Source organism: Hyla sarda, chromosome 10, assembly GCF_029499605.1.
Source record: "Hyla sarda isolate aHylSar1 chromosome 10, aHylSar1.hap1, whole genome shotgun sequence".
NCBI lineage: Eukaryota > Metazoa > Chordata > Amphibia > Anura > Hylidae > Hyla > Hyla sarda.
Window position 1 is genome coordinate 4,963,302 of NC_079198.1, and position 27,635 is coordinate 4,990,936.

Here is a 27,635-nt window from a genome sequence, read left to right on the forward strand (position 1 = left end):
ATATATATATATATATACAGTCCATCTATAGTATATATACAGTCCATATATAATATATATATATATATACAGTCCATATATAATATATATATATACAGTCCATCTATAATATATATATACAGTCCATCTATAATATATATATACAGTCCATCTATAATATATATACAGTCCATCTATAATATATATACAGTCCATCTATAATATATATATATATATACAGTCCATCTATAGTATATATACAGTCCATATATAATATATATATACAGTCCATCTATAATATATATATATATATATATATATATATATATATACAGTCCATCTATAATATATATATACAGTCCATCTATAATATATATATATATACAGTCCATCTATAATATATATATATACAGTCCATCTATAATATATATATACAGTCCATCTATAATATATATATATACAGTCCATCTATAATATATATATACAGTCCATCTATAATATATATATATATACAGTCCATCTATAATATATATATACAGTCCATCTATAATATATATATATACAGTCCATCTATAATATATATATACAGTCCATCTATAATATATATATATACAGTCCATCTATAATATATATATACAGTCCATCTATAATATATATATATACAGTCCATCTATAATATATATATACAGTCCATCTATAATATATATATACAGTCCATCTATAATATATATATATATATATATATATATACAGTCCATCTATAATATATATATATACAGTCCATCTATAATATATATATATATACAGTCCATCTATAATATATATATATACAGTCCATCTATAATATATATATATACAGTCCATCTATAATATATATATACAGTCCATCTATAATATATATATATATATATATATATATATACAGTCCATCTATAATATATATATATATATATATACAGTCCATCTATAATATACACGGTCTCTGTGTTATATATAATCTCAGTCCCCCTATAAGGTATGTATCTCAGCTCTCTAGTGCCCCCTATTGGTGGTATCCTTCCTGTAGTCCGGCCTTTGCCCCCGTGTGGTGTATATGTGAATACCGTATGTGCTTGGTGTGTGGAGATATGGCGGTATGCTCGGTCTGGCACATGTGATGAGTCTGGCGCGGTGCCCGCTCTATATATAACACTTCTGTAAGCTCCTGGTATAACCGGTGTCCCCGGTGCCGTCTGATATCAGACTGATGGGAGAATATTACACATTACACACAGATTATTACATCGCAATGTCGCTGGACCGGACGCGGCTTCATCACCACATTCCTGCCCAATAATATCTGCCCCAGATGAGGAGAGGGAAATCAGCACTGACCCCATAACAATGTCCTCTACACTGACCCCATAACAATGTCCTCTGCACTGACCCCATAACAATGTCCTCTACACTGACCCCATAACAATGTCCTCTACACTGACCCCATAACCATGTCCTCTACACTGACCCCATAACAATGTCCTCTGCACTGACCCCATAACAATGTCCTCTACACTGACCCCATAACAATGTCCTCTACACTGACCCCATAACCATGTCCTCTACACTGACCCCATAACCATGTCCTCTACACTGACCCCATAACAATGTCCTCTACACTGACCCCATAACAATGTCCTCTACACTGACCCCATAACAATGTCCTCTACACTGACCCCATAACAATGTCCTCTACACTGACCCCATAACAATGTCCTCTACACTGACCCCATAACAATGTCCTCTGCACTGACCCCATAACAATGTCCTCTACACTGACCCCATAACCATGTCCTCTACACTGACCCCATAACAATGTCCTCTGCACTGACCCCATAACAATGTCCTCTGCACTGACCCCATAACAATGTCCTCTACACTGACCCCATAACAATGTCCTCTGCACTGACCCCATAACAATGTCCTCTACACTGACCCCATAACAATGTCCTCTACACTGACCCCATAACAATGTCCTCTACACTGACCCCATAACAATGTCCTCTACACTGACCCCATAACAATGTCCTCTACACTGACCCCATAACAATGTCCTCTACACTGACCCCATAACAATGTCCTCTACACTGACCCCATAACAATGTCCTCTACACTGACCCCATAACAATGTCCTCTACACTGACCCCATAACCATGTCCTCTACACTGACCCCATAACCATGTCCTCTACACTGACCCCATAACAATGTCCTCTGCACTGACCCCATAACAATGTCCTCTGCACTGACCCCATAACCATGTCCTCTACACTGACCCCATAACCATGTCCTCTACACTGACCCCATAACCATGTCCTCTACACTGACCCCATAACAATGTCCTCTACACTGACCCCATAACAATGTCCTCTACACTGACCCCATAACAATGACCTCTACACTGACCCCATAACAATGTCCTCTACACTGACCCCATAACAATGTCCTCTACACTGACCCCATAACAATGTCCTCTACACTGACCCCATAACAATGTCCTCTGCACTGACCCCATAACAATGTCCTCTGCACTGACCCCATAACAATGTCCTCTGCACTGACCCCATAACAATGTCCTCTGCACTGACCCCATAACAATGTCCTCTGCACTGACCCCATAACAATGTCCTCTGCACTGACCCCATAACAATGTCCTCTGCACTGACCCCATAACAATGTCCTCTATATGGACCCCATAACAATGTGTTTGGCTCCTGTGAGTGGCCCCTGGAGCATGTGATTGGGCCCCTGCCCCGCTCCCCTCCAGTCCTGTAGACCTCCACCTTGGTAACAGGCGTTGTTACCCCATCATGTCACCATTGTGCCCATTATATAAGGGCATTATTTTCAAGATAAGGGACGGACCTATCAGCAGCACAGAGTATTTCAGCCCTGATGGGTCGCTCAGATCCTGAGTCTTCGTGGCGTCCTGCCCTGGGATCGTTCGCCTGATCGGCTGCAGACGCCATCTTGTCATGCCGCTGTTTCTCTTGGCAGGAGGACGTCTTTCGGCGGTTCTGAGTAAACACCCGGGGCAAAATCTGCCCAAATTATCCCAGGATCTGTAACATTCCATGTGCCGTCCCCTGCCACAGACTCCAGTCACCTCCAGAGCTGCACTCACTATTCTGCTACATCATGTCTTATTCTCCCTTCACCTCCAGAGCTGCACTCACTATTCTGCTACATCATGTCTTATCATCCAGTCACCTCCAGAGCTGCACTCACTATTCTGCTACATCATGTCTTATTCTCCCTTCACCTCCAGAGCTGCACTCACTATTCTGCTACATCATGTCTTATCATCCAGTCACCTCCAGAGCTGCACTCACTATTCTGCTGTTACATCATGTCTTATCCTCCAGAGCTGCACTCACTATTCTGCTGTTACATTATGTATTATCCCACTGTACTCACTATTCTGCAGGTACATCATGTCTTTTCCTCCAGAGCTGCACTCACTATTCTGCTGTTACATCATGTCTTATCCTCCAGAGCTGCACTCACTATTCTGCTGTTACATCATGTCTTTTCCTCCAGAGCTGCACTCACTATTCTGATGTTACATCATGTCTTATCCTCCGGTCACCTCCAGAGCTGCACTCACTATTCTGCTACATCATGTCTTATCCTCCTGTCACCTCCAGAGCTGCACTCACTATTCTGCTACATTGTCTTATCCTCCAGTCACCTCCAGAGCTGCACTCACTATTCTGCTGTTACATCATGTCTTATTCTCTTGAGCTGCACTCACTATTCTGCTGTTACATCATGTCTTATTCTCTTGATCTGCACTCACTATTCTGCAGTTACATCATGTCTTATCCTCCAGAGCTGCACTCACTATTCTGCTGTTACTTCATGTCTTATCCTCCGGTCATCTCCAGAGCTGCACTCACTATTCTGCAGTTACATCATGTCTTATCCCTCAGAGCTGCACTCACTATTCTGCTGTTACTTCATGTCTTATCCTCCGGTCACCTCCAGAGCTGCACTCACTATTCTGCTGTTACATCATGTCTTATCCTCCAGAGCTGCACTCACTATTCTGCTGTTACATCATGTCTTATCCTCCAGAGCTGCACTCACTATTCTTCTGTTAAATCATGTGTTATGCTCAAATCACTTCCAGCGCTGCACTCACTTTTCTGCTGTTACATCATGTCTTATCATCCGGTTATCTCCAGAGCTGCGCTCACTATTCTGCTGTTACCCCATGTCTTATCCTCCAGTCACCTCCAGAGCTGCACTCACTATTCTGCAGTTACATCATGTCTTATTCTCCAGATCTGCGCTCACTATTCTGCTGTTACATCATGTCTTATCCTCCAGTCACCTCCAGAGCTGCACTCACTATTCTGCTGTTACATCATGTCTTATTCTCCAGAGCTGCACTCACTATTCTGCTGTTACATCATGTCTTCTCCTCCAGTCACCTCCAGAGCTGCACTCACTATTCTGCAGTTACATCATGTCTTATTCTCCAGATCTGAACTCTCTATTCTGCTGTTACATCATGTCTTATCCTCCAGTCACCTCCAGAGCTGCACTCACTATTCTGCTGTTACCCCATGTCTTATCCTCCAGTCACCTCCAGAGCTGCACTCACTATTCTGCTGTTACATCATGTCTGATAACCTGGTCCCCTGTGGTAATTTTCCCAGTGATTGGTGCGTCCTGGATCCTGGATTAGTCCGTGTCCTCCATGTTACTCCCGGGGCCGGTTTGTCAGGACGCGCTGTCCCCTGATAAGCTCCGCCCTCATTATGATGACATCACTGGAGGATAATTATACACAGTGTCATGTATGTCACATATAACAGTCCATCACTGGTGACCGCAGTGTCCAGAGGATGAGCAGAAACAAGACGGGGCGGCTGCAGGGCCACAAGGTCCACAACGGCCTCCTACAGGGGAAGGTAAGGGGCCCCAATACAAGAACAGGGGGTGACGGGCCCTGGGGTTACAGCAGGTGATGGATGAGGGGCCCCTGTATAAGAACAGCTAGGGGGGGGGGGCCCAGTATGATATCAGGTGGGGAGGAGTAACCAATGTAATATCAGGTGCGGAGGGGGGGGGTGGTAACCAATATAATATCAGGTGGGGGGAGTAACCAATATAATATCAGGTGGGGGGGGGTGGTAACCAATATAATATCAGGTGGGGAGTGGTAACCAATATAATATAATATCAGGTGGGGGGGGTGGTAACCAATATAATATAATATCAGGTGGGGGGGGTAACCAATATAATATAATATCAGGTGGGGGGGGGGGTAACCAATATAATATAATATCAGGTGGGGGGGGGGTGGTAACCAATATAATATAATATCAGGTGGGGGGGTAACCAATATAATATAATATCAGGTTGGGGGGGTGGTAACCAATATAATATAATATCAGGTGGGGGGGGGTAACCAATATAATATAATATCAGGTGGGGGGGTAACCAATATAATATAATATCAGGTGGGGGGGGTGGTAACCAATATGATATAATATCAGGTGGGGGGGGTAACCAATATAATATAATATCAGGTGGGGGGGTGGTAACCAATATGATATAATATCAGGTGGGGGGGGGGTAACCAATATGATATAATATCAGGTGGGGGGGGGTGGTAACCTATATAATATAATATCAGGTGGGGGGGGGTAACCAATATGATATAATATCAGGTGGGGGGTAACCTATATAATATCAGGTGGGGGGGGGGGTAACCAATATAATATAATATCAGGTGGGGGGGTGGTAACCAATATAATATAATATCAGGTGGGGGGGGGGTAACCAATATAATATAATATCAGGTGGGGGGGTGGTAACCAATATAATATAATATCAGGTGGGGGGGGTAACCAATATAATATAATATCAGGTGGGGGGGGGGGGTGGTAACCAATATGATATAATATCAGGTGGGGGGGTAACCAATATAATATAATATCAGGTGGGGGGGTGGTAACCAATATGATATAATATCAGGTGGGGGGTGGTAACCTATATAATATAATATCAGGTGGGGGGGGGGGTAACCAATATAATATAATATCAGGTGGGGGGGGGTGGTAACCAATATGATATAATATCAGGTGGGGGGGTAACCAATATAATATAATATCAGGTGGGGGGGTGGTAACCAATATGATATAATATCAGGTGGGGGGTAACCTATATAATATAATATCAGGTGGGGGGGGGTGGTAACCAATATGATATAATATCAGGTGGGGGGGTAACCAATATAATATAATATCAGGTGGGGGGGTGGTAACCAATATGATATAATATCAGGTGGGGGGTAACCTATATAATATAATATCAGGTGGGGGGGGGTAACCAATATGATATAATATCAGGTGGGGGGGTAACCTATATAATATAATATCAGGTGGGGGGGGGTAACCAATATGATATAATATCAGGTGGGGGGTAACCTATATAATATAATATCAGGTGGGGGGGGTGGTAACCCATATGATATAATATCAGGTGGGGGGGGGTGGTGGTAACCAATATGATATAATATCAGGTGGGGGGGGGGGTGGTAACCAATATGATATAATATCAGGTGGGGGGGGTGGTAACCAATATGATATAATATCAGGTGGGGGGTGGTAACCAATATGATATAATATCAGGTGGGGGGGGTGGTAACCAATATGATATAATATCAGGTGGGGGGGGTGGTAACCAATATGATATAATATCAGGTGGGGGGTGGTGGTAACCAATATAATATAATATCAGGTGGGGGGGGGTGGTAACCAATATAATATAATATCAGGTGGGGGGGGGGGTGGTAACCAATATAATATAATATCAGGTGGGGGGGGGTGGTAACCAATATAATATAATATCAGGTGGGGGGGGGGGGGGTGGTAACCCATATGATATAATATCAGGTGGGGGGGGGGTGGTGGTAACCAATATGATATAATATCAGGTGGGGGGGGTGGTAACCAATATGATATAATATCAGGTGGGGGGGGGGGTAACCAATATAATATAATATCAGGTGGGGGGGGGGGGTAACCAATATAATATAATATCAGGTGGGGGGGGGGGTAACCAATATAATATAATATCAGGTGGGGGGGGTGGTGGTAACCAATATAATATAATATCAGGTGTGGATGATGGGGGGACCAGTATAATATTATGTGAGGGGTATAATATCATATCTAATATGAGTGTGATCCTGCGGTGACTGGTTGCGCTCTGTGCTGGTCTCAGGGTGTGATACTGCGGTGACTGGTTGCGCTCTCTGCAGGTCTCGGTGTGATGCTGCGGTGACTGGTTGCGCTCTGTGCTGGTCTCGGTGTGATCCTGCGGTGACTGGTTGCGCTCTGTACTGGTCTCGGGATGTGATCCTGCGGTGACTGGTTGCGCTCTGTGCTGGTCTTGGGGTGTGATGCTGCGGTGACTGGTTGCGCTCTCTGCTGGTCTCGGGGTGTGATCCTGCGGTGACTGGTTGCGCTCTGTGCTGGTCTCGGAGTGTGATCCTGCAGTGACTGGTTGTGCTCGGTGCTGGTCTCAGGGTGTGATACTGCGTTGACTGGTTGCGCTCTCTACTGGTCTCAGGGTGTGATCCTGCGGTGACTCGTTGCGCTCTGTGCTGGTCTCGGGGTGTGATCCTGCGGTGACTGGTTGCGATCTGTGCTGGTCTCAGGGTGTGATCCTGCAGTGACTGGTTGCGCTCTGTACTGGTCTCGGGATGTGATCCTGCGGTGACTGGTTGCGCTCTCTGCTGGTCTCAGGGTGTGATCCTGCGGTGACTGGTTGCGCTCTGTACTGGTCTCGGGATGTGATCCTGCGGTGACTGGTTGCGCTCTCTGCTGGTCTCAGGGTGTGATCCTGCGGTGACTGGTTGCGCTCTGTGCTGGTCTTGGGGTGTGATGCTGCGGTGACTGGTTGCGCTCTCTGCTGGTCTCAGGGTGTGATGCTGCGGTGACTGGTTGCGCTCTGTGCTGGTCTCGGGGTGTGATGCTGTGGTGACTGGTTGCGCTCTGTACTGGTCTCGGGATGTGATCCTGCGGTGACTGGTTGCGCTCTCTGCTGGTCTCAGGGTGTGATCCTGCGGTGACTGGTTGCGCTCTGTACTGGTCTCGGGATGTGATCCTGCGGTGACTGGTTGCGCTCTGTGCTGGTCTTGGGGTGTGATGCTGCGGTGACTGGTTGCGCTCTGTGCTGGTCTTGGGGTGTGATCCTGCGGTGACTGGTTATGCTCGGTGCTGGTCTCAGGGTGTGATGCTGCGTTGACTGGTTGCGCTCTGTGCTGGTCTCAGGGTGTGATCCTGCGGTGACTGGTTGCGCTCTGTGCTGGTCTCAGGGTGTGATGCAGCGGTGACTGGTTGCGCTCTGTGCTGGTCTCGGGGTGTGATGCTGCGGTGACTGGTTGCGCTCTGTGCTGGTCTCAGGGTGTGATCCTGCGGTGACAGGTTGCGCTCTGTGCAGGTCTCGGGGTGTGATGCTCCGGTGACAGGTTGCGCTTTGTGCTGGTCTAGGGGTGCGATCCTGCAGTGACTGGTTGTGCTCGGTGCTGGTCTCAGGGTGTGATACTGCGTTCACTGGTTGCGCTCTGTGCTGGTCTCGGGGTGTGATCCTGCGGTGACTGGTTGCGATCTGTGCTGGTCTCAGGGTGTGATCCTGCAGTGACTGGTTGCGCTTTCTGCTGGTCTCGGGGTGTGATCCTGCGGTGACTGGTTGTGATCTGTGCTGGTCTTAGGGTGTGATCCTGCAGTGACTGGTTGCGCTTTCTGCTGGTCTCGGGGTGTAATGCTGCGGTGACTGGTTGTGCTCTCTGCTGGTCTCGGGGTGTGATCCTGCGGTGACTGGTTGCGCTCTGTGCTGGTCTCGGAGTGTGATGCAGCGGTGACTGGTTGCGATCTGTGCTGGTCTCGGGGTGTGATGCTGCGGTGACTGGTTGTGCTCTCTGCTGGTCTCAGGGTGTGATCCTGGGGTGACTGGTTGCGATCTGTGCTGGTCTCATGGTGTGATCCTGCGTTGACTGGTTGCGCTCTGTGCTGGTCTCGGGGTGTGATCCTGCGGTGACTGGTTGCGCTCTGTGCTGGTCTCGGACTGTGATCCTGCGGTGACTGGTTGCGCTCTCTACTGGTCTCAGGGTGTGATGCTGCTGTGACTGGTTGTGCTCTGTGCAGGTCTCGGGGTGTGATCCTGCGGGGACTGGTTGCGCTCTGTGCTGGTCTCGGGGTGTGATGCTGCAGTGACTGGTTGCGCACTCTGCAGGTCTCGGGGTGTGATGCTGCGGTGACTAGTTGCACTCTCTGCAGGTCTCGGGGTGTGATGCTGCGGTGACTGGTTGCGCACTCTGCAGGTCTCGGGGTGTGATGCTGCGGTGACAGGTTGCGCTCTCTGCAGGTCTAAGGGTGTGATGCTGCGGTGACTGGTTGCGCTCTGTGCTGGTCTTGGGGTGTGATGCTGCGGTGACTGGTTGCGCTCTGTGCTGGTCTCAGGGTGTGATGCTGCGGTGACTGGTTGCGCTCTCTGCAGGTCTCAGGGTGTGATGCTGCGGTGACTGGTTGCGCTCTCTGCAGGTCTCAGGGTGTGATGCTGCGGTGACTGGTTGCACTCTGTGCTGGTCTCAGAGTGTGATCCTGCGGTGACTCGTTGCGCTCTCTGCAGGTCTCAGGGTGTGATGCTGCGGTGACTGGTTGCGCTCTGTGCTGGTCTTGGGGTGTGATCCTGCGGTGACTGGTTGCGCTCTGTGCTGGTCTCGGGGTGTGATCCTGCGGTGACTGGTTGTGCTCTGTGCTGGTCTCAGGGTGTGATCCTGCGGTGACTGGTTGCGATCTGTGCTGGTCTCATGGTGTGATCCTGCGTTGACTGGTTGCGCTCTCTGCTGGTCTCGGGGTGTGATGCTGCGGTGACTGGTTGCGCTCTCTGCTGGTCTCGGGGTGTGATGCTGTGGTGACTGGTTGCACTCTGTGCTGGTCTCAGAGTGTGATCCTGCGGTGATTCGTTGCGCTCTCTGCAGGTCTCAGGGTGTGATGCTGCGGTGACTGGTTGCGCTCTGTGCTGGTCTCGGGGTGTGATCCTGCAGTGACTGGTTGCGCTCTGTGCTGGTCTCGGGGTGTGATCCTGCGGTGACTGGTTGCGCTCTGTGCTGGTCTCGGACTGTGATCCTGCGGTGACTGGTTACGCTCTCTACTGGTCTCAGGGTGTGATGCTGCTGTGACTGGTTGTGCTCTGTGCAGGTCTCGGGGTGTGATCCTGCGGGGACTGGTTCCGCTCTGTGCTGGTCTCGGGGTGTGATCCTGCGGTGACTGGTTGTGCTCTGTGCAGGTCTCGGGGTGTGATCCTGCGGTGACTGGTTGCGCTCTATGCTGGTCTCAGGGTGTGATGCTGCGGTGACTGGTTGCGCTCTCTGCAGGTCTCAGGATGTGATGCTCCGGTGACAGGTTGTGCTCTCTGCAGGTCTCGGGGTGTGATGCTGCGGGGACTGGTTGCGCTCTGTGCTGGTCTTGGGGTGTGATGCTGCGGTGACTGGTTGCGCTCTCTACTGGTCTCAGGGTGTGATGCTGCGGTGACTGGTTGCGCTCTGTGCTGGTCTCAGGGTGTGATCCTGCGGTGACTGGTTGCGCTCTGTACCGGTCTCGGGATGTGATCCTGCGGTGACTGGTTGCGCTCTGTGCTGGTCTTGGGGTGTGATTCTGCGGTGACTGGTTGCGCTCTGTGCTGGACTCAGGGTGTGATGCTGCGGTCACTGGTTGCGCTCTGTGCTGGTCTTGGGGTGTGATGCTGCGGTGACTGGTTGCGCTCTATGCTGGTCTCAGAGTGTGATGCTACGGTGACTGGTTGCGCTCTGTGCTGGACTCAGGGTGTGATGCTGCGGTCACTGGTTGCGCTCTGTGCTGGTCTTGGGGTGTGATGCTGCGGTGACTGGTTGCGCTCTATGCTGGTCTCAGGGTGTGATCCTGCGGTGACTGGTTGCGCTCTGTGCTGGTCTCATGGTGTGATCCTGCGGTGACTGGTTGTGCTCTGTGCTGGTCTTGGGGTGTGATCCTGCGGTGACTGGTTGCGCTCTGTGCTGGTCTCGGGGTGTGATCCTGCGGTGACTGGTTGCGCTCTCTGCAGGTCTTGGGGTGTGATCCTGCGGTGACTGGTTGCGATCTGTGCTGGTCTCGGGGTGTGATCCTGCGGTGACTGGTTGCGCTCTGTGCTGGTCTTGGGGTGTGATGCTGCGGTGACTGGTTGCGCTCTCTGCAGGTCTCAGAGTGTGATGCTGCGGTGACTGGTTGCGCTCTGTGCTGGACTCAGGGTGTGATGCTGCGGTCACTGGTTGCGCTCTGTGCTGGTCTTGGGGTGTGATCCTGCGATGACTGGTTGCGCTCTGTGCTGGTCTCAGGGTGTGATGCTGCGGTGACTGGTTGCGCTCTGTGCTGGTCTCAGGGTGTGATGCTGCGGTGACTGGTTGCGCTCTGTGCTGGTCTCAGGGTGTGATGCTGCGGTGACTGGTTGCGCTCTGTGCTGGTCTCAGGGTGTGATGCTGCAATGACTGGTTGCGCTCTGTGCTGGTCTCATGGTGTGATCCTGCGGTGACTGGTTGTGCTCTGTGCTGGTCTTGGGGTGTGATCCTGCGGTGACTGGTTGCGATCTGTGCTGGTCTCGGGGTGTGATGCTGCGGTGACTGGTTGCGCTCTGTGCTGGTCTCGGGGTGTGATCCTGCGGTGACTGGTTGCGCTCTGTGCTGGTCTCAGGGTGTGATCCTGCGGTGACTGGTTGCGCTCTGTGCTGGTCTTGGGGTGTGATCCTGCGGTGACTGGTTGCGCTCTGTGCTGGTCTCAGGGTGTGATCCTGCGGTGACTGGTTGCGCTCTGTGCTGGTCTCATGGTGTGATCCTGCGGTGACTGGTTGTGCTCTGTGCTGGTCTTGGGGTGTGATCCTGCGGTGACTGGTTGCGCTCTGTGCTGGTCTCAGGGTGTGATGCTGCGGTGACTGGTTGCGCTCTGTGCTGGTCTCAGTGTGTGATGCTGCGGTGACTGGTTGCGCTCTGTGCTGGTCTCAGGGTGTGATGCTGCGGTGACTGGTTGCGCTCTGTGCTGGTCTCAGGGTGTGATGCTGCGGTGACCTTAGATAGGGATTATTGATGGTGGACCCCGCAGTGATCCCCTCTCCACATTATACAGTATACATTGCTACGACACATCCCCTGTGACACGAGTGCGGGCGCTGTCACATCTGTAGTGGCGCTCGGCGAGGTCACATCTCCATATGGAAATCTCTGCGCGGTCTCATTATCTGCAGAGATGTCTCGTTCTGCTGCAGCTGCTCCACATAATCGTATAATCCTGGGGGGGACATTTATAATACCGACACGTAGTAACGCACCGTGTGTCAGTCATTGCTGCACTTTATGGGCGTCGTCCCAGAATCCATCACTTCCATGAGTGACACCTGCGAGGCGGATAGATTACACCAGGACACCCGACTTCTGTCATGCTGCATGTATAATTCTGTATACTGCCCGTGTCATGCTGCATGTATAATTCTGTATACTGCCCGTGTCATGCTGCATGTATAATTCTGTATACTGCCCGTGTCATGCTGCATGTATAATTCTGTATACTGCCCGTGTCGTGCTGCAGGTTTGGTTCTGTGTATCTTCCTCATGTCATGCTGCGTGTATAATTCTGTATACTGCCCGTGTCATGCTGCATGTATAATTCTGTATACTGCCCGTGTCGTGCTGCAGGTTTGGTTCTGTGTATCTTCCTCATGTCATGCTGCGTGTATAATTCTGTATACTGCCCGTGTTGTGCTGCAGCTTTGGTTCTGTGTATCATCCTCATGTCATGCTGCATGTATAATACTGTATACTGCCCGTGTCATGCTGCATGTATAATTCTGTATACTGCCTCTGTGTCGTGCTGCAGCTTTGGTTCTGTGTATCATCCTCATGTCATGCTGCATGTATAATTCTGTATACTGCCCGTGTCATGCTGCATGTATAATTCTGTATACTGCCTGTGTTGTGCTGCAGCTTTGGTTCTGTGTGTCATCCTCATGTCATGCTGCATGTATAACACTGTATACTGCCCGTGTCGTGCTGCAGCTTTGGTTCTGTGTATCTTCCTCATGTCATGCTGCATGTATAATACTGTATACTGCCCGTGTCATGCTGCATGTATAATACTGTATACTGCCCGTGTCGTGCTGGAGCTTTGGTTCTGTGTATAATTCTGTATACTGCCCGTGTCGTGCTGCAGCTTTGGTTCTGTGTATAATTCTGTATACTGCCCGTGTCGTGCTGCAGCTTTGGTTCTGTGTATCATCCTCATGTCATGCTGCATGTATAATTCTGTATACTGCCCGTGTCGTGCTGCATGTATAATTCTGTATACTGCCCGTGTCGTGCTGCATGTATAATTCTGTATACTGCCCGTGTCGTGCTGCAGCTTTGGTTCTGTGTATCATCCTCATGTCATGCTGCATGTATAATTCTGTATACTGCCCGTGTCGTGCTGCAGCTTTGGTTCTGTGTATCATCCTCATGTCATGCTGCATGTATAATTCTGTATACTGCCCGTGTCATGCTGCATGTATAATTCTGTATACTGCCCGTGTCGTGCTGCAGCTTTGGTTCTGTGTATCATCCTCATGTCATGCTGCACCTCTGGTTCTTTGCACAGTTCCTGTTTCATGCTGCAGGTTTGCTCCTGTGTACCGTTCCCATATAATTCTGCAGCCTTAGTTCTGTGCACAGTCCCTGCATCATGCTGCAGCTTCGGTTTTGTGTAGCATCGCTTAAAGGGGTACTCCAGTGGGGGAAAATTTTCAAATCAACTGGTTCCAGAAAGTTCTACAGATTTGTAAATTACTTCTATATAAAAATCTTAAACCTTCCAGTACTTATCAGCTGCTGTATTCTCCAGAGGAAGTTGTGAAGTTCTTACCAGTCTGACCACAGTGCTCTCTGCTGACACCTCTGTCCATGTCGGGAACTGTCCAGATCAGGAGAGGTTTGCTATGGGGATTTGCTTGTACTCTGGACAGTTCCTGACATGGACAGAGGGGGCAGCAGAGAGCACTGTGGTCAGACTGGAAAGAACTACACAACTTCCTCTGTAGCATACAGCAGCTGATAAGTACTGGAAGTATTAAGATTTTATATAGAAGTAATTTACAATTCTGTAGAACTTTTTGGCACCGGTTGATGTGAAAACATTTGTTTTCCACCGGAGTCCCCCTTTAAATCATTCTGCAGCTTTGGTTGTGTGTACTGTCCTTGTATCTTTCTGCAGCTTTGGTTGTGTGTACCCTCCCTGTATCTTGCTGCAGCTTTGGTTGTGTGTACTGTCCCTGAGTCATGCTGCAGCTTTGGTTGTGTACCCTCCCTGTATCTTGCTGCAGCTTTGGTTATGTGTACTGTCCTTGTATCAGGCTGCAGCTTTGGTTCTATGTACCGTCCCTGTACAATGCTGCAGCTTTGGTTGTGTGTACCGTCCCTGTACAATGCTGCAGCTTTGATTGTGTGTACCGTCCCTGTACAATGCTGCAGCTTTGGTTCTGTGTACCGTCCCTGTACAATGCTGCAGCTTTGGTTGTGTGTACCGTCCCTGTACAATGCTGCAGCTTTGGTTGTGTGTACCGTCCCTGTACAATGCTGCAGCTTTGGTTGTGTGTAATGTCCCTGTATCAGGCTGCAGCTTTGGTTCTGTGTACCGTCCCTGTATCAGGCTGCAGCTTTGGTTCTGTGTACCGTCCTTGTATCATGCTGCAGCTTTGGTTCTGTGTACCGTCCCTGTACAATGCTGCAGCTTTGGTTCTATGTACCGTCCTTTTATCAGGCTGCAGCTTTGGTTCTATGTACCGTCCCTGTACAATGCTGCAGCTTTGGTTCTGTGTACCGTCCCTGTATCATGCTGCAGCTTTGGTTCTGTGTAGCGCCCTGTATCATGCTGCAGCTTTGGTTCTGTGTAGCGCCCTGTATCATGCTGCAGCTTTGGTTCTGTGTAGCGCCCTGTATCATGCTGCAGCTTTGGTTCTGTGTACCGTCCTTATATCATGCTGCAGCTTTGGTTCTGTGTAGCGCCCTGTATCATGCTGCAGCTTTGGTTCTGTGTAGCGCCCTGTATCATGCTGCAGCTTTGGTTCTGTGTAGCGCCCTGTATCATGCTGCAGCTTTGGTTCTGTGTAGCGCCCTGTATCATGCTGCAGCTTTGGTTCTGTGTAGCGCCCTGTATCATGCTGCAGCTTTGGTTCTGTGTAGCGCCCTGTATCATGCTGCAGCTTTGGTTCTGTGTAGCGCCCTGTATCATGCTGCAGCTTTGGTTCTGTGTACCGTCCCTGTACAATGCTGCAGCTTTGGTTCTGTGTACCATCCCTGTATCATGCTGCAGCTTTGGTTCTGTGTAGCGCCCCTGTATCATGCTGCAGCTTTGGTTCTGTGTAGCGCCCTGTATCATGCTGCAGCTTTGGTTCTGTGTAGCGCCCTGTATCATGCTGCAGCTTTGGTTCTGTGTACCGTCCCTGTATCATGCTGCAGCTTTGGTTCTGTGTACCATCCCTGTATCATGCTGCAGCTTTGGTTCTGTGTAGCGCCCCTGTATCATGCTGCAGCTTTGGTTCTGTGTACCGTCCTTATATCATGCTGCAGCTTTGGTTCTGTGTACCGTCCCTGTATCATGCTGCAGCTTTGGTTCTGTGTAGCGCCCTGTATCATGCTGCAGCTTTGGTTCTGTGTACCGTCCCTGTATCATGCTGCAGCTTTGGTTCTGTGTAGCGCCCTGTATCATGCTGCAGCTTTGGTTCTGTGTAGCGCCCTGTATCATGCTGCAGCTTTGGTTCTGTGTAGCGCCCTGTATCATGCTGCAGCTTTGGTTCTGTGTACCGTCCCTGTACAATGCTGCAGCTTTGGTTCTGTGTACCGTCCCTGTACAATGCTGCAGCTTTGGTTCTGTGTACCATCCCTGTATCATGCTGCAGCTTTGGTTCTGTGTACCGTCCCTGTATCATGCTGCAGCTTTGGTTCTGTGTAGCGCCCTGTATCATGCTGCAGCTTTGGTTCTGTGTACCGTCCCTGTATCATGCTGCAGCTTTGGTTCTGTGTACCGCCCCTGTATCATGCTGCAGCTTTGGTTCTGTGTACCGTCCTAATATCATGCTGCAGCTTTGGTTCTGTGTACCGCCCCTGTATCATGCTGCAGCTTTGGTTCTGTGTACCATCCTAATATCATGCTGCAGCTTTGGTTCTGTGTACCGTCCTTATATCATGCTGCAGCTTTGGTTCTGTGTACCGTCCCTGTATCATGCTGCAGCTTTGGTTCTATGTACCGCCCCTGTATCATGCTACAGCTTTGGTTCTGTGTACCGTCCCTGTATCATGCTGCAGCTTTGGTTCTGTGTACCGTCCTAATATCATGCTGCAGCTTTGGTTCTGTGTACCGTCCTTATATCATGCTGCAGCTTTGGTTCTGTGTAGCGCCCTGTATCATGCTGCAGCTTTGGTTCTGTGTACCGTCCCTGTATCATGCTGCAGCTTTGGTTCTGTGTACCGCCCCTGTATCATGCTGCAGCTTTGGTTCTGTGTACCGTCCCTGTATCATGCTGCAGCTTTGGTTCTGTGTACCGCCCCTGTATCATGCTGCAGCTTTGGTTCTGTGTACCGTCCTAATATCATGCTGCAGCTTTGGTTCTGTGTACCGCCCCTGTATCATGCTGCAGCTTTGGTTCTGTGTAGCGCCCTGTATCATGCTGCAGCTTTGGTTCTGTGTACCGTCCTTATATCATGCTGCAGCTTTGGTTCTGTGTACCGTCCTTATATCATGCTGCAGCTTTGGTTCTGTGTAGCGCCCTGTATCATGCTGCAGCTTTGGTTCTGTGTACCGTCCTAATATCATGCTGCAGCTTTGGTTCTGTGTACCGTACCTGTATCATGCTGCAGCTTTGGTTCTGTGTACCGTACCTGTATCATGCTGCAGCTTTGGTTCTGTGTACCGTACCTGTATCATGCTGCAGCTTTGGTTCTGTGTACCGTCCTTATATCATGCTGCAGCTTTGGTTCTGTGTAGCGCCCTGTATCATGCTGCAGCTTTGGTTCTGTGTACCGTCCTAATATCATGCTGCAGCTTTGGTTCTGTGTACCGCCCCTGTATCATGCTGCAGCTTTGGTTCTGTGTACCGTCCTTATATCATGCTGCAGCTTTGGTTCTGTGTAGCGCCCTGTATCATGTGGCAGCTTTGGTTCTGTGTACCGTCCTTATATCATGCTGCAGCTTTGGTTCTGTGTACCGTCCTTATATCATGCTGCAGCTTTGGTTCTGTGTACCGTCCTTATATCATGCTGCAGCTTTGGTTCTGTGTACCGTCCTTATATCATGCTGCAGCTTTGGTTCTGTGTACCGTCCTTATATCATGCTGCAGCTTTGGTTCTGTGTACCGTCCTTATATCATGCTGCAGCTTTGGTTCTGTGTAGCGCCCTGTATCATGCTGCAGCTTTGGTTCTATGTACCGCCCCTGTATCATGCTGCAGCTTTGGTTCTGTGTACCATCCCTGTATCATGCTGCAGCTTTGGTTCTGTGTACCGTCCTAATATCATGCTGCAGCTTTGGTTCTGTGTACCGCCCCTGTATCATGCTGCAGCTTTGGTTCTGTGTAGCGCCCTGTATCATGCTGCAGCTTTGGTTCTGTGTACCGTCCTTATATCATGCTGCAGCTTTGGTTCTGTGTACCGTCCTTATATCATGCTGCAGCTTTGGTTCTGTGTAGCGCCCTGTATCATGCTGCAGCTTTGGTTCTGTGTACCGTCCTAATATCATGCTGCAGCTTTGGTTCTGTGTACCGTCCCTGTATCATGCTGCAGCTTTGGTTCTATGTACCGTCCCTGTATCATGCTGCAGCTTTGGTTCTGTGCACCGTCCTAATATCACGCTGCAGCTTTGGTTCTGTGTACCGTCCTTATATCATGCTGCAGCTTTGGTTCTGTGTACCGTCCCTGTATCATGCTGCAGCTTTGGTTCTGTGTACCGCCCCTGTATCATGCTGCAGCTTTGGTTCTGTGTAGCGCCCTGTATCATGCTGCAGCTTTGGTTCTGTGTACCGTCCTTATATCATGCTGCAGCTTTGGTTCTGTGTACCGTCCTTATATCATGCTGCAGCTTTGGTTCTGTGTACCGTCCTTATATCATGCTGCAGCTTTGGTTCTGTGTAGCGCCCCTGTATCATGCTGCAGCTTTGGTTCTGTGTACCGTCCTTATATCATGCTGCAGCTTTGGTTCTGTGTACCGTCCTTATATCATGCTGCAGCTTTGGTTCTGTGTAGCGCCCCTGTATCATGCTGCAGCTTTGGTTCTATGTACCGCCCCTGTATCATGCTGCAGCTTTGGTTCTATGTACCGCCCCTGTATCATGCTGCAGCTTTGGTTCTGTGTACCGTCCTTATATCATGCTGCAGCTTTGGTTCTGTGTAGCGCCCTGTATCATGCTGCAGCTTTGGTTCTGTGTAGCGCCCTGCTATCATGAAATGTCACAAATTATAATTCGTTTTTTTTTTTTTTTTCCTTTTAGAACTCGGACTTGTTTGAGATGATTGAGAAGATGCAGGTGAGTGTCCGGGGCCCCGTTACCACCGGGGGCCCCACTGATCCAGTCCCTTGAGTATGAAATGCAGAGAGATGAGGCTCGAGGGCAGTGTTTTCCAAACAGAGTCCCTCCAGCTGTTGCAAAACTACAACTCCCAGCATGCCCGGACAGCCAACGGCTGTCCGGGCATGCTGGGAGTTGTAGTTTTGCAACAGCTGGAGACACACTGTTTGGAAAGAACTATGAATAGATAGAACAGGTCTGTGGAATCCGGTCCTAGGAGGAGCAAGTACGTCATTCCTCAGTAGTTATTCCTGTCACTTGTAATATGCGGTTATAGAACATTATTATAAGTCTTATCTAATTATTAAGGAGCTCCCTGCCCTCCTTGCCTTACTTCTCTGCTGTCATGTGACTTCATTAGTTCCTTTGTATCTAAATGATCTCCTATTAGTTACATAGTCGCCAATCGTAAATATTTATTCTTGTTACATGTATTTTATTGCACGGATATATTTACAGTACAAATGCCTTAGGCTGGGTTCGCACCCGTATCAGGTTTTTAATTTAAAAAAAAATGATTCCTCAAAACCGGACAAAACTGTATCAAAACATGTGGACAAATATTAATCCGTATACGGTTTAAACAATGATGTCCGGTTGGATCCGTTTTTTTAAAGAAAAAAAACATACGTTTTTAACTTTTCACTCCATTATGAATAAAGTTTCACTTGTTTGATTGAAATTCAAAGAAAAAAAACACTGTGCAAAGTCAAAAACCGTATGGTGGCAACTGGATGGAACCGAACGCACATACAGTTCCATACGGTTCACATTGACTCCCATGTTTAAAAAAAAAAGCGTATACGGTTTAATACGGTTTTGCACCCGGACCAAAAACCGTGGTCGGCTACAGTTTTGGGTACAGGAAAGAAACTGGACAAGATGCAAAACGGACACAGCCGGATGCATCTTTTGGCGTACGGTTTTCAATAGAGTCAATGCTTAATGGTTTTCAATGCGGTTCCGTACGGTTTTCAATGCGGTTCCGTACAGTTTTCAATGCGGTTCCGTACGGTTTTCAATGCGGTTCCGTACAGTTTTCAATGCGGTTCCGTACGGTTTTCAATGCGGTTCCGTACGGTTTTCAATGCGGTTCCGTACGGTTTTCAATGCGGTTCTGTACGGTTTTCAATACGGTTCTGTATGGTTCTGAATACGGTTCTGTACGGTTTTGAATACGGTTCTGTACAGTTTTTTATACGGTTGTGTACGGTTCTGAATACGGTTCTGTACGGTTCTGAATACGGTTTTGAATACGGTTTTGAATACGGTTCTGTACGGTTTTGAATACGGTTCTGTACGGTTTTGAATACGGTTCTGAATACGGTTCTGTACGGTTCTGAATACGGTTCTGTACGGTTTTGAATACAGTTCTGTACGGTTCTGAAAACGGTTCTGTACGGTTTTCAATACGGTTCTGTACAGTTTTCAATACGGTTCTGTACGGTTTTGAATACGGTTCTGTACGGTTTTGAATACGGTTCTGTACGGTTTTGAATACGGTTTTGAATACGGTTCTGTACGGTTTTGAATACGGTTCTGTACGGTTTTGAATACAGTTCTGTACGGTTTTGAATACAGTTCTGTACGGTTTTGAATACGGTTCTGTACGGTTTTGAATACGGTTCCGTACGGTTTTGAATACGGTTCCGTACGGTTTTGAATACGGTTCTGTACGGTTTTGAATACGGTTCTGTACGGTTCTGTATGGTTCTGAATACGGTTCTGTACGGTTTTGAATACAGTTCTGTACGGTTCTGAATACGGTTCTGTACGGTTCTGAATACGGTTCTGTACGGTTTTGAATACAGTTCTGTATGGTTTTGAATACGGTTCTGTACGGTTTTGAATACGGTTCCGTACGGTTCTGAATACGGTTCTGTACGGTTTTGAATACAGTTCTGTACGGTTCTGAATACGGTTCCGTACGACTTTCAATACGGTTTTCACATTGAAAACGTATACGGGAACTGTACTGCAAAAACGTGGTGTGAACGCAGCCTTAGAGCAGTTTTCCCCAACCTGGGACTCTCCAAATGTTGCAAAACTTCAACTTCATGATACTGCAACTACATGATTAGTCCTGCACTGATTCATTGTAACAGACCCTCAGCTGTGAGCAGGAGCCGTCCTCTGCACTGACATCTACTATTTGCTTTGTCTTTCAGGGCTGCAGAATGGATGAACAGAGATACTCGCTCCCTCCTCCCCTCAAGGTACACACAGGACATTTAGCATCGCCTTTAGACCGCTTTTTGTGTCTAGAAAAGGGTTTATTTGCGCCTTTTTTGCGCCTTTTGGTTTTCACATTTCTGCTGATTTTGAGTTGCGATCCAGTGATTTTGGTCATACACATGATATAGACTGGTTTCATGATTTTGGTCATACACATGATATAGACGGGTTTCATGATTTCGGTCATACACATGATATAGACGGGTTTCATGATTTCGGTCATACACATGATATGGACGGGTTTCATGATTTCGGTCATACACATGATATGGACGGGTTTCATGATTTTGGTCATACACATGATATGGACGGGTTTCATGATTTTGGTCATACACATGATATAGACGGGTTTCATGATTTCGGTCACACACATGATATAGACGGGTTTCATGATTTTGGTCATACACATGATATAGACGGGTTTCATGATTTTGGTCATACACATGATATGGACGGGTTTCATGATTTTGGTCATACACATGATATGGACGGGTTTCATGATTTTGGTCATACACATGATATAGACGGGTTTCATGATTTTGGTCATACACATGATATAGACGGGTTTCATGATTTCGGTCACACACATGATATAGACGGGTTTCATGATTTTGGTCATACACATGATATAGACGGGTTTCATGATTTTGGTCATACACATGATAGACGGGTTTCATGATTTTGGTCATACACATGATAGACGGGTTTCATGATTTTGGTCATACACATGATAGACGGGTTTCATGATTTCGGTCATACGCATGATATGGACGGGTTTCATGATTTTGGTCATACACATGATAGACGGGTTTCATGATTTCGGTCATACACATGATATAGACGGGTTTCATGATTTCGGTCATACACATGATATGGACGGGTTTCATGATTTTGGTCATACACATGATATAGACGGATTTCATGATTTTGGTCATACACATGATAGACGGGTTTCATGATTTCGGTCATACGCATGATATGGACGGGTTTCATGATTTTGGTCATACACATGATAGACGGGTTTCATGATTTTGGTCATACACATGATATGGACGGGTTTCATGATTTTGGTCATACACATGATATAGACGGGTTTCATGATTTTGGTCATACACATGATATAGACGGGTTTCATGATTTTGGTCATACACATGATATGGACGGGTTTCATGATTTTGGTCATACACATGATATAGACGGGTTTCATGATTTTGGTCATACACATGATATAGACGGGTTTCATGATTTTGGTCATACACATGATATGGACGGGTTTCATGATTTTGGTCATACACATGATATAGACGGGTTTCATGATTTTGGTCATACACATGATATGGACGGGTTTCATGATTTTGGTCATACACATGATATAGACGGGTTTCATGATTTTGGTCATACACATGATATAGACGGGTTTCATGATCTGCGCCTTTTTGTGAAAAGACACAAAGCCACTGAAGTCTCTAAAACGACACGAGCCCAGACTTCGCTTTTATGTGTATGTGAAGAGAGAAGATGTGACCTACACAAAATGTATGAAATGCTCTGCGAGGTGACTGGAGGGTAAGACATGATGTAACAGTAGAATAGTGAGTGCAGCTCTGGAGGTGACTAGAGGATAAGACATGATGTAACAGCAGAATAGTGAGTGCAGCTCTGGAGGTGACTAGAGGATAAGACATGATGTAACAGCAGAATAGTGAGTGCAGCTCTGGAGGTGACTGGAGGATAAGACATGATGTAACAGCAGAATAGTGAGTGCAGCTCTGGAGGTGACTAGAGGATAAGACATGATGTAACAGCAGAATAGTGAGTGCAGCTCTGGAGGTGACTAGAGGATAAGACATGATGTAACAGCAGAATAGTGAGTGCAGCTCTGGAGGATAAGACATGATGTAACAGCAGAATAGTGAGTGCAGCTCTGGAGATGACTAGAGGATAAGACATGATGTAACAGCAGAATAGTGAGTGCAGCTCTGGAGGATAAGACATGATGTAACAGCAGAATAGTGAGTGCAGCTCTGGAGGTGACTGGAGGATAAGACATGATGTAACAGCAGAATAGTGAGTGCAGCTCTGGAGGTGACTAGAGGATAAGACATGATGTAACAGCAGAATAGTGAGTGCAGCTCTGGAGGATAAGACATGATGTAACAGCAGAATAGTGAGTGCAGCTCTGGAGGTGACTGGAGGATAAGACATGATGTAACAGCAGAATAGTGAGTGCAGCTCTGGAGGTGACTAGAGGATAAGACATGATGTAACAGCAGAATAGTGAGTGCAGCTCTGGAGGATAAGACATGATGTAACAGCAGAATAGTGAGTGCAGTTCTGGAGGATAAGACATGATGTAACAGCAGAATAGTGAGTGCAGCTCTGGAGGATAAGACATGATGTAACAGCAGAATAGTGAGTGCAGCTCAGGAGGTGACTAGAGGATAAGACATGATGTAACAGCAGAATAATGAGTGCAGCTCTGGAGGTGACTGGAGGATAAGACATGATGCAACAGCAGAATAGTGAGTGCAGCTCTGGAGAAGACATGATGTAACAGCAGAATAGTGAGTGCAGCTCTGGAGGATAAGACCTGATGTAACAGCAGAATAGTGAGTGCAGCTCTGGAGGTGACTAGAGTATTGGTGATGTGGCTCATTGCTCCCTTCTCATTGTAGACAGAAGAGGACTATATCCCGTATCCCAGCGTCCATGAGGTAAGAGCCGTATATACGTGTCCGGAGCCTATAGACACGAGCGCCGCTGCACCCCATCCTAGGACCCCCTCTCTGTTCTCCGCAGGTCCTTGGCCGGGAGGGGCCCTTCCCCCTCATCCTTCTGCCTCAGTTTGGGGGATACTGGATTGAGGGAACCAATCACGACCTGTCGCAGGTCCTGGACCCCGGGAACAACCCGTCGCCCAGCGCCAAAGTCAAGCTGGAGAGCAACCACACCGCGCGGCTGTACCGCAAGCACTTTCTGGGGAAGGTAGGTCTGCGCCGACCTCCAGTATCCAGACACACAGGTGACCTATAGGGTCGGGCTCTGGGGTCACATGACCTCTTCTTCTCTTCCAGGAACACTTCAACTATTACTCGCTGGACGCTGCTCTGGGTCACCTGGTTTTCTCCCTGAAGTATGATGTCATCGGGGATCAGGAGCACCTCCGCCTGCTGCTGCGGTGAGTTGTCCCCCAACAATCTCAGTCTAATGCGAGGGTGCCTCCAGCTGTTTCAAAACTACCACTCCCAGCATGCCCGGACAGCCTTCACATCAATGCATTTCATTCCCGTAACTGGGTCATGTGATCACCTGTCTAAACCATGGAAAATCACAGCGCTTGATGCAGTGTTTTCCAACCAGGGTAGCCTCCAGCTGTTGCAAAACTACCACTCTCAGCATGCCCGGACAGCCTTTACATCAATGCGTTTCATTTCTGTAACTGGGTCATGTGATCACCAGTGTGACCCACAGAAAATCACAGTGCTCAATGCAGTGTTTTTTGACCAGGGATCCTCCAGCTATTGCAAAACTACAACTTCCAGCATGCCCTGACAGCCGTTGCATTGATGCATTTCATTCCTGTAACTGGGTCATGTGATCACCAGTCTGGCCCACAGAAAATCACAGTGCTCAATGCAGTGTTTTTTGACCAGGGTTCCTCCAGCTGTTGCAAAACTACAACTCCCAGCATGCCCGGACAGCCGTTGGCTGTCCGGGCATGCTGGGAGTTGTAGTTTCACAACAGCTGGATTATGGACTGTGGTTGTATCTTCTGATCGATTTATTTATTTATTTTCACCCCAGAACAAAGAACCAAACGTACCACGATGTGATCCCCATCTCCTGCCTCACAGAGTTCCCCAATGTTGTGCAGATGGCCAAGGTAAGCGCAGCCGGGTTAGATACATCCCCGCAGGGCGTATCGCACGTGTGGTTTTCCCATCTGCCCCTCCCCCATCCTCAGTGATTTTGCTGGTGTCCTTGTTTTCCAGCTGGTCTGTGAAGATGTGAACGTGGATCGATTTCATCCCGTCCTCTACCCAAAGGTGAGTGCCGGTAACCCGAGCCGCCGCATGTGATCGGCCGCGCGACACAGGACACCTGCCTCTCCCCGCAGCGCGTTCATATATTCATTACACGCCGAGCTCTGCTTCATCTGGTGTAAGTCACATGACTGTGTCAGACGGTACAATATATATATAACGGTGCTGATGTATTATGTAATGATAACCTCTTATAATAGTGATGACCTCTTATAATAGTGATGACCTCATATACATTAGTGATGACCTCATATAATAGTGATGACCTCATATATAATAGTGATGACCTCATATATAATAGAGATGACCTCTTATATAATAGTGATGACCTCATATATAATGGTGATGACCTCATATATAATAGTGATGACCTCATATATAATAGCGATGACCTCTTATAATAGAGATGACCTCATATATAATAGTGATGACCTCATATATAATAGTGATGACCTCTTATATAATAGTGATGACCTCATATATAATAGTGATGACCTCATATATAATAGTGATGACCTCATATAATAGAGATGATCTCATATATAATAGTGATGACCTCATATATAATAGTGATGACCTCATATATAATAGAGATGATCTCATATATAATAGTGATGACCTCATATATAATAGTGATGACCTCATATATAATAGTGATGACCTCATATATAATAGTGATGACCTCTTATATAATAGTGATGACCTCATATATAATAGTGATGACCTCATATATAATAGTGATGACCTCATATATAATAGTGATGACCTCATATATAATAGTGATGACCTCATATATAATAGTGATGACCTCATATATAATAGTGATGACCTCATATATAATAGTGATGACCTCATATATAATAGTGATGACCTCTTATAATAGTGATGACCTCATATATAATAGTGATGACCTCATATATAATAGTGATGACCTCATATATAATAGTGATGACCTCATATATAATAGTGATGACCTCATATATAATAGTGATGACCTCATATATAATAGCGATGACCTCTTATATAATAGTGATGACCTCATATATAATAGTGATGACCTCATCTATAATAGCGATGACCTCATACATAATAGAGATGACCTCATATATAATAGTGATGACCTCCTATATAATAGCGATGACCTCATATATAATAGTGATGACCTCATATATAATAGTGATCACCTCATATATAATAGTGATCACCTCATATATAATAGTGATGACCTCATATATAATAGCGATGACCTCATATATAATAGTGATGACCTCATATATAATAGAGATGACCTCATATATAATAGTGATGACCTCATATATAATAGAGATGACCTCATATATAATAGTGATGACCTCTTATAATAGTGATGACCTCATATATAATAGTGATGACCTCATATAATAGTGATGACCTCATATATAATAGAGATGACCTCATATATAATAGTGATGACCTCATATATAATAGTGATGACCTCATATATAATAGTGATGACCTCATATATAATGGTGATGACCTCATATATAATATAGTGATGACCTCATATATAATAGTGATGACCTCATATAATAGTGATGACCTCATATATAATAGTGATGACCTCATATATAATAGTGATGACCTCATATATAATATAGTGATGACCTCATATATAATAGTGATGACCTCATATAATAGTGATGACCTCATATATAATAGTGATGATCTCATATATAATAGTGATGACCTTATATATAATAGTGATGACCTCATATATAATAGTGATGACCTCATATAATAGTGATGACCTCATATATAATAGTGATGACCTCATATATAATAGTGATGACCTCATATATAATAGTGATGACCTCATCTATAATAGCGATGACCTCATACATAATAGAGATGACCTCATATATAATAGTGATGACCTCCTATATAATAGCGATGACCTCATATATAATAGTGATGACCTCATATATAATAGTGATCACCTCATATATAATAGTGATCACCTCATATATAATAGTGATGACCTCATATATAATAGCGATGACCTCATATATAATAGTGATGACCTCATATATAATAGAGATGACCTCATATATAATAGTGATGACCTCATATATAATAGAGATGACCTCATATATAATAGTGATGACCTCTTATAATAGTGATGACCTCATATATAATAGTGATGACCTCATATAATAGTGATGACCTCATATATAATAGAGATGACCTCATATATAATAGTGATGACCTCATATATAATAGTGATGACCTCATATATAATAGTGATGACCTCATATATAATGGTGATGACCTCATATATAATATAGTGATGACCTCATATATAATAGTGATGACCTCATATATAATAGTGATGACCTCATATATAATGGTGATCACCTCATATATAATAGTGATGACCTCATATATAATAGTGATGACCTCATATATAATAGTGATGACCTCATATATAATATAGTGATGACCTCATATATAATAGTGATGACCTCATATAATAGTGATGACCTCATATATAATAGTGATGATCTCATATATAATAGTGATGACCTTATATATAATAGTGATGACCTCATATATAATAGTGATGACCTCATATAATAGTGATGACCTCATATATAATAGTGATGACCTCATATAATAGTGATGACCTCATATATAATAGTGATGACCTCATATATAATAGCGATGACCTCATATATAATAGAGATGACCTCATAT

At 46.4% G+C, this 27,635-nt stretch overlaps 1 protein-coding gene across 10 annotated transcripts in view; it reads left to right on the forward strand.

Annotated features, from left to right (window-relative positions):
* RAP1GAP (RAP1 GTPase activating protein) overlaps nt 1–27,635 on the forward strand; it is a 140,616-nt gene that overhangs the window by 82,226 nt on the left and 30,755 nt on the right. For all 10 annotated transcript variants that reach the window (XM_056543195.1, XM_056543194.1, XM_056543192.1 and 7 more), the window contains 7 exons: nt 18,547–18,582; nt 20,793–20,840; nt 23,535–23,573; nt 23,659–23,844; nt 23,934–24,037; nt 24,664–24,742; nt 24,852–24,905. In XM_056543195.1, the coding sequence (XP_056399170.1) occupies nt 18,565–18,582; nt 20,793–20,840; nt 23,535–23,573; nt 23,659–23,844; nt 23,934–24,037; nt 24,664–24,742; nt 24,852–24,905 (528 nt within the window). In that variant the 5' untranslated portion in view covers nt 18,547–18,564. The remainder of the gene's footprint in view (nt 1–18,546; nt 18,583–20,792; nt 20,841–23,534; nt 23,574–23,658; nt 23,845–23,933; nt 24,038–24,663; nt 24,743–24,851; nt 24,906–27,635) is intronic.